The 14,658-nt window shown below is 48.2% G+C and overlaps 1 protein-coding gene across 3 annotated transcripts in view; it reads right to left on the reverse strand.

Annotated features, from left to right (window-relative positions):
* Window positions 1-1,249: 1,249 nt before the first annotated feature.
* FAM168A (family with sequence similarity 168, member A) overlaps window positions 1,250-14,658 on the reverse strand; it is a 158,266-nt gene continuing 144,857 nt past the window's right edge. For 2 of the 3 annotated variants that reach the window (XM_012725482.1, XM_012725481.1), the window contains 4 exons: window positions 10,596-10,738; window positions 9,068-9,242; window positions 7,295-7,425; window positions 1,250-6,798 (listed from right to left, as the gene is read on the reverse strand). In XM_012725482.1, the coding sequence (XP_012580936.1) occupies window positions 7,313-7,425; window positions 9,068-9,242; window positions 10,596-10,738 (431 nt within the window). In that variant the 3' untranslated portion in view covers window positions 1,250-6,798; window positions 7,295-7,312. The remainder of the gene's footprint in view (window positions 6,799-7,294; window positions 7,426-9,067; window positions 9,243-10,595; window positions 10,739-14,658) is intronic. The other variant, XM_004683181.1, reaches the window with a different exon arrangement.

The following is a 14,658-nucleotide window of genomic DNA, read 5'->3' on the forward strand; positions in this document are numbered from 1 at the left end:
GGTCACCTGGCCATTCACAGAATGGGTCTGTGTTGGGCACTATGGGCAAGATGCCCTCAGCATCCTGGGCAGCCAGGCACCTGAACAGGTGAAACGGGATGGGAGGCCCCTCACATTTGTCACTGTAGGCCCTCAGAGTTGCACCATCCCACGCATGTGCAGTGCAAACCACGTGCAAATCAAGAACTGTTTATATTTTTGTTTTGAAATGTGGTATTTTACACTTAAAGCACTTCTTAACATGAGTCAGCATATTTCATGGGCTGAATGCACAATGGCTGATGGCCCTGTGTTGGATAAGTTCTAGAAGTGGAGCCTGAAGATGAGGGGTAAGTGAGACCAACTGGGGTCTAAAAGTGGGAAAGGAAGCTGTATCCCCTAGAGCAGCACATGTGGAGGTCAGACATTGACAGAAATAGCATCTGGGCAGGTTCACTTAGAGATTCCCTTCCACTCTGATTTCCAGACTACAGGCTTCTCTCTGGGGCTTCTAGGATACGCAGGAAAGGGACTGGAACAAAACTTCACCTGCACTAGAAAGGAGGGAAGGCAAGATCTAAATTTCAGGAGCGATATTCTACAGCAATTTTCTGGAACAAAATCAAAGATTGCCCACGTCTGGACCGGGTCTGTTGTAAGGGACTGGCAGCATCATCAGTGCCTCAAGGAGCCACTTACTGTGGCCACCAGGGTGCACTGTGGTCCCTATTTGTCATAAGCTGGTTTCTTCTTCACTCTTGGCTGTCCCCTCAGCCAACCAATTCTACTTCACCCAGGACTTGGATGACACACTGGAGTAAGACCAGTGCTCTAGGTGAGTGGGAGAGGGATCGGGTGCCCTCTACTCTGGCCTCCTTTCCCATGACAGGGGCGGACCACAGTTTCTAAACACCCTCCTGTCTGGGGCAGGAGCACCCATCTTGGTGCTGAGCCCTGAGGTTATAAGCATTGCTCCCCTCCGGAGTACCCCTCCATTTTCTGCATCTTAGAAGGTAAGAGAAAGGTATAGCTTTGGCCTGTTTCTTCACCTGCCCCTTCGTCATATTGAGGTCTTCTCCTAGGAGTGGGATGAAGAGAGGTGGGACCAGGTGTCTGGTCTTCACGGCTCCCACCTTTACCTGAAAGCTTTTCTGGCTTGTTCCCTCTAAAATCCTGGCAGCTCAAGGGGATGCCCAGGCTGCTTCTGCATCCCTCCCCCCCCACCACCACCACTCCCAAGAACGACATCTGGTCACTTTAAAAATTTTTGGAAACTTTTTTTTTAATAGTTATTGAATGTTCTACAGCTTACAGTAAATATCATAATTACAAATTCTTGGCTTCAATCTTTCAGAGTGATCACTATCTGATCTTCAAAACAAAACAAAACCCAAAAGAATCCAAAACAACGAAACAAAACCAGATTTACACTTCATACACACAAGCGAGGCCATGGGGCTTTCCAATCTTTACACTCCAGGCTGTGTTTTGAAAACACCTAAAAGTTTTTCGATCAAACTACTTGGAAGACACCAGTCAAAGGTTTATTATTTTAAATGCTTTTCTTTTTAAAATGTGAATTCCAATAAAATTTAAAAATTAGATTCCAACCTGTAGATTAAAATGAATTAAAAAATACAAAATCATATACAATGCTCTCACAGGGATGTTACATGCCATGAGAACAGGTTTCTCTGTCATGTGATATGAAACAGGAATGCAGATGCTTCTGAGTCAGGAGGTGGGGACAGTCCCTTGGGCCTCAATAGGCCATTTCAGACAACTCCAATTTGCTGGAGCCCCATCCTTGCTGCTCTGGCAAGGAAGAGCTTGAGTCTAACCACAGATCCAGATAACCTGGCCTCTGGGCAGTCCACTCTCCCCCTGACTCTCAGGCATACAGGGAAGGCTGGAGCCTGGACATGCTGGTCTTGCTGGGGTCAGGCCTAAGGGTGATGCCACCCATTTGACTCTTATGGGCTGAAGCTTGTCTGCAAGGTTATTGTTTCTATTCTGCTTCAGGAAGGAAACTACCCCCTCTACCAGGACTGGAATGGATACAGGCCTCACTGCTACAGCGAAAATGCCCAGGTGCTAAGGACAAGTCATGGGGAAGCAAGAGCTCATTTCTCTTTCAGGCTTTGTGGCAGCCAGTGCCAACTCCTGTGTCCCTCACTTGGCCTCTGGGCTGGACTTGACAGCTTGCACGGTAGAAAATACCCACTGGAGAAACTGGGGTAGTGGGGCCCAAGTTTGGCTCAGGCAAGGTTGGCTATGGAATGTCGAAGTTGGCCTGCTGGAATTTTGAAGGCTTGGCCCTGGAACCAGGTAATGCTTGATTTCAAAAACGAATTTTCAAGGCGCAAGGGGAAGGTGGCCGAGAAAGGACCAGCCCTGAAATGTCCACAGAGGCGCAGGTGGGAATCTGATCACAGCTAGCTGGGTGTCTGTCACCATCCTGCTTTTGGGTGGGGTGTGGACTCCCCTGGGGCTGTACACTGTCTTGAAGCCTCCTCCCACCTGCTCACTCTACTCCCAAACTGCTCCTCTCTGGATCCCCAAGTTTGGCAAGTAGCTGGGGACAGCATACCCTATAGTAATGTGCTGGAATACAGCATGGAAAAGTGGAGGTTCCATATACGTTTTCAGCTGCAATTGAAATGTGGTGGTGGTGGTATCGAAATTCCTGATCCAGCTAGAATGTGGTGACTAAAACCCAATTGGACTCCTGCCCCACGCCCTCTGGGCCCTATCTGGACACAAAGCAGAACCTACTAATCTGATCTGCAGGGCTCCAGGCTGGCTCAGCCTGTGCCTCATTGGGCCTCGAGCCAAGTCCTGTCCCCATAATGAGGACACCACAACTTGGTGACCTAGGGCCTGTCCTACTTTCAAGCTCCATGTGATTCATTTCAGAAGGTCACTCAGGCCAAAGGAAGCCCTTCCAAAGAAGCATTCCCAGAGGCCTGGAAGTGGGACATCTCACACCTAGAAAATTTGGAGGGTCAGGGTAAGAGCTGGGATAAGGAGACCGCAGTGTCTCAGGTCACTCAGCCCAGGGCTGGATATGGTATTGGTGATCAGAGCGCCCTGCGAGTGCCAACTCGTGGAGAGCGGGCAGGGATCTAAGGTTCCATCAACAGAGGCCTCTGAGCATGTCTTTGGCCCTCGGCATCATGACCCCAAAGTGCTATTGTGAAGTTAGGCCTTTCTGAAAATTCTTACCCTGCTGGCCAGATATGCTCCTCGGTCCTCAGAGCCCTGCTCAGCTGGAAGGAATGTGTTCCTCCGTTTGGGGCAGACATCCTTTCTTCATACCTGCCATCAGAGACTCAGCAGCCAGCAAAAAGGGCAAAGTGATTTAAAAAGCCCAAATCTTAGCTTTTTCATACGAGCTGTGTGACCTTTGGCAAGTCTCTTAAGCCTTCCCAGACTTCCTTTTTTCTATCGAAAAAGGGATTTTGGCAATCAATGTCTAAGTACTTTATACACAAACTAGACAGGTGTGTGTTCTTGTTCTGTATGTAGGCTCTGCACTTTCGGGTCACTGCCAGGAGAGGGAGGAGCTGCAACTGTCTGGTCTAAGGGGAAGAAATGATTCCCCCCAAACCCCCAAAGTAGCAGAAAGATTGTGTGTCAGGCTCTTAACCACTTGGGGGCACTGCAGCCTTCAGGCTGATGTGAGGAGTCTGGACAAGTGGGAAGCCAAGAGGACTGGCTGGTGATGTTGGGGAGCTGCTGGGGTGCCTACAGCACTGCAGCTGTCATGTGGCCTCCCAGCCCCCTCTCCACGAGTCTCCGGTGGTTGGACTTCCTACAAAGACAGGGCCCTTCCAGGTCAGTCAGCTGACCTGTCTGGTGTGACCAGGTCGTCTTTGGAGGATATCCACGACAGACACCGGTGACCCTACCGAGGGTGCTCATCCTAACAGGTACCGTCCCTGCCCGCCTGGGCTCAGTGCCTTGCAGTGACTCCCCAAGCTTGGCCAGGCTTGTGGATCTTGTCAAAGCAAGCAGATGAGGCCAGCTGAACTGAGGCTCTGGTGCTCACTGTATAAAGGGCGCGGGGCCTGCACTCTGCCAGCCTTCCACACCTGGCTTTTGCCTTGGGGCTTGTCTTTGATTTCAAATTACGTAGGGCTAAAAGGGTGCAGAGCACAGATGCTTCAACTGCAAGCCCTTATGTGCAGACTGGGTGCGAGTGGCACTGCTGCGCCTTAGCAAGTCCCGTTTCTGTTCTCATGAATCAAATGGAAGGAATCATTTACTTCAGACTTAACAGATGGTGGGTGTGAAACTTTTATGGACTGTGAGGTACTAGATGTTAGTTTCCACTTACTTGTGTAGTAAGAACCAAAGTGACAAGATCATTCCTAGGTCACCTCTTCTCCCATTTCTGAATCTACCCCAGTTCACCTAGACACAGCAGCGTGCAAGGGAATCTGTTAGGATACCAGCATTCTGCTCGTTTTGGGCAAGCTCCCCTTCCTTCTAGAACCAATTTCCTCACTCGTCAAAAGGGTATAAATAGTTCTGACCTGTCTCTCTTTCAGGGCCAGTAAATTAAAGACTGAAGTGCTCTGAAACCTATGAAGCACCTGGTAAATGCAAAAAATTTCTATTACTATTTTGGCATTTTCCAAACATGTATGACAATCTAAAACAACCTTCACCCACACTTACAAAACCAGAGAGTGGGACGAGGTATTTGCAAAAAAAAAAAATGGATTAACACTGGAAAACTTCTGTTATTTTAAACTGAAACCTTGTCAGCACCCTACAAGACTGTTCAGAACAGCTGGGTTTCTCCTTACCGGCCCTGCAGTTCCTTAGGAGGCCAAGAAGGTGACCCCCGACTCCTGGATCTGGGCTGAGGGTGCTGATGGGCTTTGCCCTCCTGGGAGTGACCAGTCAGCCTCTGAGGTCCTTCTGGCCCAAGGGTTTCCTGACTTTTTCCTCCTTTAGGGAGACATGGAGGTAGGGGAAGGGTTATATCTAAGTTTGCGTGAATTTAAAATGAAGTGATTTAAAAGTCCCAAATGTCATCAATGATCCCATTTTATACAGTAAAATATTCTCGCCCCTACCAGAAGGGCTGCTGGCCCAGCCGAAAGCCAGGAGCAGGAGGGCAGTGCAGGGGCAGCCAGGGTTCCTGGCTGAGACTAGCAGGGCCTCCTGTCCCATAGGTCTGTTCTCAGGAGAGCTACTGTCTCCTGGGCCTCATCCTTGTCTTCCTCCCAGGACTCAGGATGAGGGGCCACTGTCCTAAAAGAGACTCTCCTTTTCAGCCAGCCCACCTGCTCCTAGGGCTGGAATAGGATGCAAGTTCCAGATGTCTTCACAGAATTTCTAAATGTTACTTCTTCATTTGCAATTTCTGTTCTGCCATCTGCCCCACGTGACCTCTGCCCAGTCTTCAACCCCTGCATTTGGAGTCCATGGAGGAAGAGCAGAAACAAAAGCCCAGACTATTCCAGAGCTCACCAGGTGTGGGCGCTGCTGAACTAATTTTTACAAAACCAAGCCAATCCATCCCTAGGTCAATTTTTGTAGGCAACATGCCCCTAGGCAGGAAGGCTGCATTTAATGCTAATTTACTGGTGATCTAAAGAAGTCCTTTGTTTCTCAGGGCCTAGCTGTCAAACTGGGGAATGGATGAGATGATTGCTAAGGTCCCTTCAGTTCCATGAGTCTATGAAATGTTTATTGCTATTGCTTTTCCTTCACCATCCTGACCTTCAGAGCTGCCAGCACCCACTTGGAAAGTGGTTCCTTCACTTTGGCCATGGTGGCATAAGGTAACCAAGAGCTTGGCTTGCCTGCCAGCCCCATGGACAGAAGGGTGAGCCCTGTCACAGGGATGGACCAAGGGAAGGGAGAGAAAAGCCACAAGTTTCCACTCTCATCAGGAGGAAGCTCCTCATCAGAGTGGGTCCATGAGTGCTCAGAGGCCAAGGTCTGGATTACAGGGGCATCTGGCTTTCCAAGGCTCTGGGAGGCTGGGATCCTGCCACTCTGCAGCTGCTTGGCAGGTCTGAAGTCAGAGTTGCCTTCTGAGGAAGTGCCAGGTCAGTTAACATTACTGTGCAAATCAGAGGGTCTAGGCCCAGACAATTTGGCCAGAGACCTACAAAACAAAACCAGCAGGGCAAAAGTCTCTCCCTGCTTTTTCCTTACCACCTGCCCTATTCCCCTCTCCCAAATTCTCCCAAGGTAAGAATCTGGTTTCCCCAGGTTCTTAGCTTGGGATATTAAGCTGCTATGAACATTCCTGCCTAATCAGGTGAGGTGACTTTGTCCTTGGTCTGTTGTGATGGTTCTCAGGAGACGTTTCATTAGGACATAGAATGTCGTAATCTTAAGAAAAATTTAAAAAAAGAAACAATTTCCAGATGGGCCTGCTCAATAGTTCTGAGTCCATATACCATGGACCACAGGGCCACATCTGTTACTCTCTTCAAATAAAACCAAGCCTGCAGCTGAACCACTACAGCAAACAATTGTCTCCCTGGCACTGCAGTGGGCTCCCAGGGGACGAGATGCTTGGAAGGAAAAAGCAGAGAGAATGTACCTGATCAGGCAGGAGGAGGGGGTAGAACTAGAGGGGCAGTGGCTAAGAGGGGGACAGTGGGAGAGGCAGGAGCTCAGAAAAAGCAGCTTTTACAAAAACCAAAAATAAAAACCAAAACCATTTAAGATGCATAAAGTGACCCTTGCACTTCCGTTGTCTCTTCTTGCAAATAGAGGCGGTGCTGCTAGGGAACTGCTCCAGCACCTGTGTAAGACTTGAGTAGTTGCATACAATGTGTGACTCCAGATCTGAGGGGGGAAGGGAAACCATTAGATACCATTTTGAGGCTCCTTCAAGCAGCCTCTAGACTCCCTCCTCTCCACTGGGGAGCTACCTGCTTCGGGTGACTGCCAAGCCTTCCTGGAGGCAGTGGAGGACAGGGCATTGCGAAGTGACATCTTGGAGCGCTGACGAGGCAGCGTTGGGAGGACGCTGCATCTGGCTGAGGTAAGATTTCATTTTGAAGAATGGGGCCCAGAGTTCTAAGAAGCCTTAAGCCCTTAGAATAGTAAAGAGCACAGAATTTAGCACTAGAGGACTAGAGTCAAGTTCCAGCTTAATTCAACATCACTTAACCAGTGAAGTTTAGGTCTTGACCTGTAAAACAGAGCTATCATTTCACTGAACTACTCCGAGGACTATGGGGTAACAAGGAGCTAAAGCGACTCTTACGAGTGACACTCAAGGGGAGTGCCTGGTGACTGGGCCTAGTCCCCTCCCACCCAGCACCCCGGTATAACTCACTTGGATGGGCTGCAGGCTTTACCAATGTGGGGGCACATAGCTGTACGCTGGGGTTCCTTGGGCCCTGTATGTTGGCATGGAGACAGGGTGTGCCCCAATCGCCGTGTGTTGGGGTGCAGTCAGCAGGGTACCTGAGCGTTTGGAGAAAGAAGAGTAAACCTGATGCAGCAACTCCAGGGCACAGGGCAGGGCAAAACCATGGCTTTTTGCAGAGCTGGACCCCGCCTTGCCTGGCAGACTTCATGCTTTTAGGGGAGACTTCTCAGCTGTACTAAGCTAACCACGATTCCTCTTTTTTTTTTTTTAAAGATATTTATGCATACAGAACTAGGGTACCGGCCAGAGGTGCAGGGGCAGTAAGAAGATTCACCAGAGAATCAAGAGCGGGGAGCAGAACAGGCAGATGGACAAAGCACACTGCTGAGGGGAGCAGTGGGCGGGTCAGGAGAGGTCTGCCAGCCATGTGGTCACCTCTGGGGTGGGGACAGAACTGGCACTGAAGTGGCTGCAGACAGCTTCACACTTTAACCTGCTGCACCACCAGGGAGGGCCCTGTATGCCCTTTTACCGCACAATCACCACACTGAGTGGTAATTGGTAGTTTCTAGGAGTTTCCCCACTAACCTTGCTTGCCAGGGCTCTGGTCTGATCTACTGGGAGCTAGTCCCCAGGACCCCAACAAGGAGTAAGAGGGGGCAGAGCAGCATTACCCTGGGCTGGCTGACACCAAGCAGTAAATAACTTCACTGTCCTGATATGGGGAACAAACCCCTTACCTTAGGGCCAGAATAAAATCCCACCTCCTGACCACCTGTTGTATTCTTTTCCTTCAGAAAGTGACCAGCTTATATTTAAATGCTGGGTCTCCTAGAGTTAGAGCCCTCTTTTCTTCTCATGCTCTTCTGAATGTTATCTCACCCAAAGACTTCCCTAAATCTGCTCTTCCTGTCATCTCCCCCAGGCCTGCCCTACGGTTCCTGGCAAGCAGAGGTCTGATGTGTGGTGTAAGCCGGAGAAGGGCCTTCCTGGACTCCTGCTCTCACACTTTACCATTCATTATTGGGCATGTCCCCAACGTACACCCTACTCTTTCTAGAACCGTGCTGCCAAGTCCTCACATCCTTCTCTCCCTTCTGGTCTATAGTGTTCCCCCGTGACCTACTTGCTTCCAGCCTTGCCCATCTAATTCTGCCTCCGTCTTCTACTAGAAAATGTTGCTTCTCTGCCCAAGTCCCATTCTGGCTTCCTGTTACATGACTGCTCATCTTCACTGCCTCCCCCAGGTCCCCTTCTGACTGCGTGCCTCTAGTTCCCACGTGTCTTGGGCCATTTCCTCTCTGAACGTGCCACATTCAGGTTTTTCTCCTGAACAGCTCTTCCTACTCTCATCTCTCTGGTGAGCCTGTTCCCCCTTGAAGGCCTGCTCTGCCCCCTCTTACTCCTTGTTGGGGTCCTGGGGACTAGCTCCCAGTAGATTAGACCAGAGCCCCAGCAGGCAAGGTTAGTGGGGAAACTCCTAGAAACTACCAATTACCACTCAGTGTGGTGATTGTGCGGTAAAAGGGCATACAGGGCCCTCCCTGGTGGTGCAGCAGGGCCACGTTCTACATGCCCTACTCGGTGAAATCTTCCTTACCCCTGAGGACAGTTAAAGGGTCCTCTGGATTCCCAGAACCCCGACAGAGTTCTCATGCCAGGCTGCAGCTGATTCTACAACTGTTTTCCACTGAGCTCCTGAAGGACTGTGGTACACGGTACAAAGACTGCCTTTACCTGCTGACATCGCCATGGTGGTGCCCGCTACCATGCCCATGGCCACGCCGTTGGTCCTTGGGGCAGCAACTGGTGCCGGGTAGATGGCAGAGGGGATGCTGTTGGGCTGGACAACCGTGGTGTGGTGGATAACGTGGGGCTGGGCAGCATACACCGGCTGTGTGTAGTAGGCTCCCTATGGAGGGGGAGGAGGCCACAGGGGTTGCTGCAGAGGCGAGGCAGGATGGGGAGAGGAGAGGGAATCCGAGCCCCCCCTCAACCCCCAATCCCCCGCTGCCCCGGCGCTGAAAGGTAGGTCAGAGAGAGGCACTGGCTCAGGGATACAAGCTCTGGGCCCCAGCTCGGCTCTGCTTCCACCTCACTACGAAGAGTTCAGTGCTGGCTCAGCCCTGGTCTGAAGAATACGGTTCCCACTCCGTCCTAAGTTGTTCCTAGGGGTAAACATGCTATTCCCTGAATGCTGACTTTAGCGTTTAAAACTGTATGTTACTGCAGTGTGTTTCTATGAGCTATTTAATGTGTGAAGAAGGATATAGCCAGAGCACTGTGAGCACACACTCAAAGGATTTCTATAAATGGTCAAGTGGTGTGACTTGTCATTTTACCTGCGGGGGGGGGGGGGCTGTAAATGAAGAGAGCAGTCCCCATGTCTCTTGCCTTCAATTGCCCTTTAGGCAAAAGGTGAAGATGGAGATAAGGACCTGAAGTGACTTTCCTTTGCCTGGATCATGTGGCAGCTTCCTGCCACCACAGCCTGCAGCCTACTGACCTTTGAATGAAGTAGACAAGGGTCCCCGGATCATCTTAATCTGGGGCTTCTTAAATGTTCTTATTAATAGAGAGAGCCTCAGAATGTGGGTTTGTAACAACCGAGGTCTGGGAGCACAGTGCAGAGCAACCTATAAGCAGCCTAGTATCGACCATAAATGAGAAAAATTGATGTCAAGCCTACTTTATCTTTAAAAGTTTGGACTTCTACTCTACAAAACTTTTTAACTAAAAAGTGTCCTCGCCACTCCACATGTGCCACATGTGTGCTACGGCCTAAGAAGCCGCCTCCAGCCCTCCCTTCACAGTGAAGGAGCCCAGGTGGGGGTGCTGTGGCACAGAGGGCACAAAGAACATGCTCCGGGTGACACGGGGAGCTGATTACAGTCTGGGTACTTATCTCCTCCCCACTCATTCACAGACTTTCTAAAGGAAGGGTAGACAGATGTGGGAGGTGGGGACAGAAGTTTAAGACATACAAGGTCTCATCCCAACTGAACCAGTAACTCCCTGCATGGTCCTGGACAAGTCACTCCCCTTTCTGAATATCAGTTCTCCCACTGGTATTCAAAGGATTGAATTGAAAAGCTCTCACACATCACCCTCCAGGAGTGTGCAGTCTATAGGGACACTGTTTAATGACACAAGTGTGACAGCTGCCCAGATGCATATATTCTCCTTCCCATTCTCCCCCACCCCATTCCTTTTGATGGCTTCTTTACCTGTGGAAGGAATAGGCCCCCTTCCCATGTGCACTTACCTGGGCATACAGATTCTGCTGGGGATAGGCACTTCTGATTGGATACATGGCCGTCTGATAGGGATTTGGTGACGGGGAGTAAGGGGGCGGGGCAGTATTACTCTGGGTCGGTGGGACTTTGTATGGTGTCCCTGCAGTGTATCCTGTACCAATGCAATGAGAAAGACTTCCAATTAGTTGGCAGAAGAAAGGCAGCAGATCCCAGTCACAACCCCCCAGACCAGGAAGGGCTGAATCCAGGCTGGGAACACAGATGAGAACAGATGTAACAGGGGTGCACCCAGAAAGCCCTGAGAGGCAGCTCTCTCCTGGTACCGAGGGCTGCATGTGTGATTCTGGCCTCTTTTGCGTCTCTGGGTCAGGGCTCTCATCTATAAAATGAGGGGCTGGAACTAGATGATCTCTTAAAAGACTCCCTGCAGCACAACAGTCTGGGATTCTGAGCGCTGTGTGTGAGATATTTAGGCGCACAGTTGATGGGAGACTCAGAGGCTTGCTGTAAAAGCCTTTTCACTCCAGAGTATCTTCGGCCCCTTCTGTCCTGTTTTCCTCTTACCTTCTCCATTATTCTTGGAATTTTCTCCCTTTTAGAACTTCCATCTGCCATGTTTCCCTTCCTCCCTAAAACATCTCATTTTCTAAGTTGAAAACCTCAAATACCTCATTTTTCCGGGATGCTGAACAACTATGCTCTATAGAGCTGGTTTTTCCTCCTTAAGGGTTAAAGGAAACTCTCTCTGCCTCAGATCCAGGGATCACAGTTTCATATCAACCTGGAACCCAGGCCATTTTGGTACAACAGTTGGATAGTCAAAGGGTACGACTGGGGCTGAGCAGTCACACAGATCTGAATTGTCTGGAAGAGAGTCAGATCCCATGTTCTTATGAGAAATGTGAAACATGAATCAGGAACAAGACCATGTCCTTACATAATCACAAAATGGAATGATCCTATGGAACCCAAGTAACCATCAAATGACCCCTCAAAGTCTCCCTTTATAAAAGGGGATCCTCATCCAGCAGGCTCAGAAAAGGTAAGTCTTTTTAGAAACTTCTGAGTTGAAGGTAGGGGATCATGGCTTTAAGGGACAAAGTAGAGAGGTTTCTTTATGGGAAGAGAGGAGATCTGGTTTTTTACAATTTGTTGTGACTATTGCCAAGTCTCTGGGCCTTAAGTTTCTTATTTTATAAAATTAGAAAGCTAAGAATGAAGATCTCCTCCTGAAATAAAATTCTACCGTTGTTCTAGCTCCAAACAAAGCAAGCCATGCCAGCTCTGGTGTGGTGCTCCTGCCCTCTGAGGTATCTGTAGGATGAAAGCTGTTCAGTTGCCACAAAAGGCACCACAGGCAGGGGGTGTCCTGCCCCTCCACCTAAAATCATGTCATTTATCTTTCCACCTGTAGCTCCAATTTGCTACATAAGAAACTGATTTTGTGAACAAATATGCTTGGGAGAAAAGGATGCAGTGGAAAAAATACACCACTGAGAAGTTAGCACTGATAATAACTTGAAGCTAACTGGAAGTGGAGCTGGGAGTCAACTGGAGTAAGGGTCTAGAACAGGTCCCTCCAAGGTTCTCGACTATGGATCTAGTCACAAGATGTGGTCACAGGACAAGCAGACACTGGTTAGGCTGGAAAACATGTAAAAGGAGCCATCCAAGGGGTACTTCACCTCAGAGTCACAGTTTATTCATCTGTAAAAGAGGATACTCAAGATGGACATGTCCACAATGGACTAAGATCAAGGGATCATAATCACTTTGTCAAAAAAGAAAAAAAGTAGTAATGTAAAATAGAGATGAAAGGGCTTATTGTTCATTCCAAGACCCTAGAAGTTTAAAATGATAGGACAGACTGTGACTACCCAAGTTAGGGATATGCAGAAGACTATTTTAAAATTTTACCTTGGAATCTTTTTTGTATTCCAAATGGGAAAAGTACAGTGGTTTTGGTACCTTGTTTTTATCACTAAAAACACCTTGTTTTATAACTAAAGTTTCAGTAGCACCATCATGTCTACTCCTTTACATACTAGCTGGCTACTTTCCTGGGACAACAGTAGTTATGGCAGAGAACATATGGTGTGAAAAGCCTAAAACATTTATTACCTGGTCCTTTACAATGAAATTGTGCCAGCTCCCGATTTAAAAGATATGGGGAGCTTCGCAAGAGTGGAGAACATCTCTTTTTTTGTAAAGGAGGGCAGGACATCCCAGATCCCTAAGCTGCCTCTCTCTCAGAACTACCCACCACAGAGCAGTGGTTACTGTAGTATAGAGTAACACCAACTACCCAAGTCCAAACGCCAGGTCTGCTGCTTAATAGCACAGAACACACGAGTCTCCTCATCTGTAAAATGGGGATAACAATTCCCATTCACAATACTATCATGGTCTCCTATGGTAAGTACATTAGTTAGTATTTGCCAGCCAGACCCTTAGAATAGTGCCTGACACATTAAAAACAGTAACAGTTAGCTATCATTCTCTCTATTAAGTTTCTCCTCCTGGGGTGTGTAAGCAAAGACTGTTCTGATAGTTCAGACAACAACAGGTAGAAGTTTAGCTACAACTTCTATGGTATAGTCCAACTTGGAACATAGACCCCAGGATTCTAAGATTCTAAAATTTTATGGTTTCAAATGTTATCATTTGTGCTTGTTTAAAGTTAGCAAGCCAACAATACTGGCAACTTATCTTTATGCCTCCCAAGAATGTGCTCTAGAATTTTCCTCCCCTGGGGAAGCCGTTAATACCCACTCTGTGCCATCTTACAAAGTGCTGCAGTGATCTCTCTGCAGAAAATCAAAAGGCTCCGAGAGACTGCAGAATTTGTTTTCCACATCTAAGAATAGACGTCTGAGATGGCTTCCCTTTAGTTATGAAATGAGACACACAGGTACTCAGAATACAAATCAATAGTTAGAATACCCCTGGCAGCTGAAAAGATGCTATTGCAGGTTTTGTTTGTCAAGACAGTTTGAGCAGGAAGAAGCAGGACTGCAGAGTGAGAGAACGTAATAATTATAAAGACCAATACAAATGTTCACAGGTACTGACAAGAAAGAGGAGAGAGGGGGGCAGGTTTGTGTTGGGAGAAAGCTGCTGAGGGCCCTTCCTTTAACTATAGTAGGTCCTCGAAGTTGTTATGTGTGTCAGGAGGCAGCAAACTGCCTCTGGGAGGGAGTCATATCAGTTGTCTGAAAGAATAGCCTTATCTAGAGTAGAAAAACTCATAGGGTCTCTTGAGTGCTAACAGAAGTTCCAAGAAGTGTTTCAGTAAACTTTTATGAAGAAAGCATTGTTGACGATTCTACAACTCACTGGTAGTCCTGTCCATACCCTTAAGGATCATGGGAATTCCCCTGGGGCTATAGCCTTGGCTACCCTGGATATCACGAAATTCTGGATTCATTACTTTGGTCAAATAAGTAAAAGGAACTACTCAATTTGATGCAAAAAAACAAAACTCATGAGTTTTGCTCTAAAGAACTTTAGATTCAACTCACTGAAGGCCTGGCACTCCTGAAAGGAGTTGTACCTAAGTCTGAAGGTCACAGAATTAGGACTTTGGAATGTCCTGAAGGACGCTATATTCAACTCTCTCCATTTAATATAAAGAATCTAGAACACAGAGGGGCCAAAACTTTCCCAAAATGGCACAGTATAATCAGTGCAGAGCTGGGCCCAGATTCAGGGCTTAACCTGCCCCAGGCAGTGTTCCTCCCCGAGTTATAGGTCTCAGTAGTGCAATCTTAAGTATCTCGTATATTGGCCTTTGTATCCCCACTTTGCTAAGAGCAATAATGAGAGAAAAAAAGAATTTGATCACTACAAGCACCAGCTCTGTCTTATGAAAAAGGCTTTGTTTATGATACCCTGTCTATTCTCTCAGGTTCCTAACCGTGACTGTAGGCTCTGTCAAAAAGGAGAACAGAGTATGTACACTAGCAAAATGAAACCTTTTCAGTTCTCTCTTCAGTTCTTTGCACTGTCATAAATCTTTTTCTGTTGTAGAGCCCCGACCACCTCCAAAGGCATTGATCCTCACATCAAGGA

Source organism: Condylura cristata, unplaced genomic scaffold, assembly GCF_000260355.1.
Source record: "Condylura cristata isolate star-nosed mole 26May11 unplaced genomic scaffold, ConCri1.0 scaffold00015, whole genome shotgun sequence".
NCBI classification, from domain to species: Eukaryota; Metazoa; Chordata; class Mammalia; order Eulipotyphla; family Talpidae; genus Condylura; species Condylura cristata.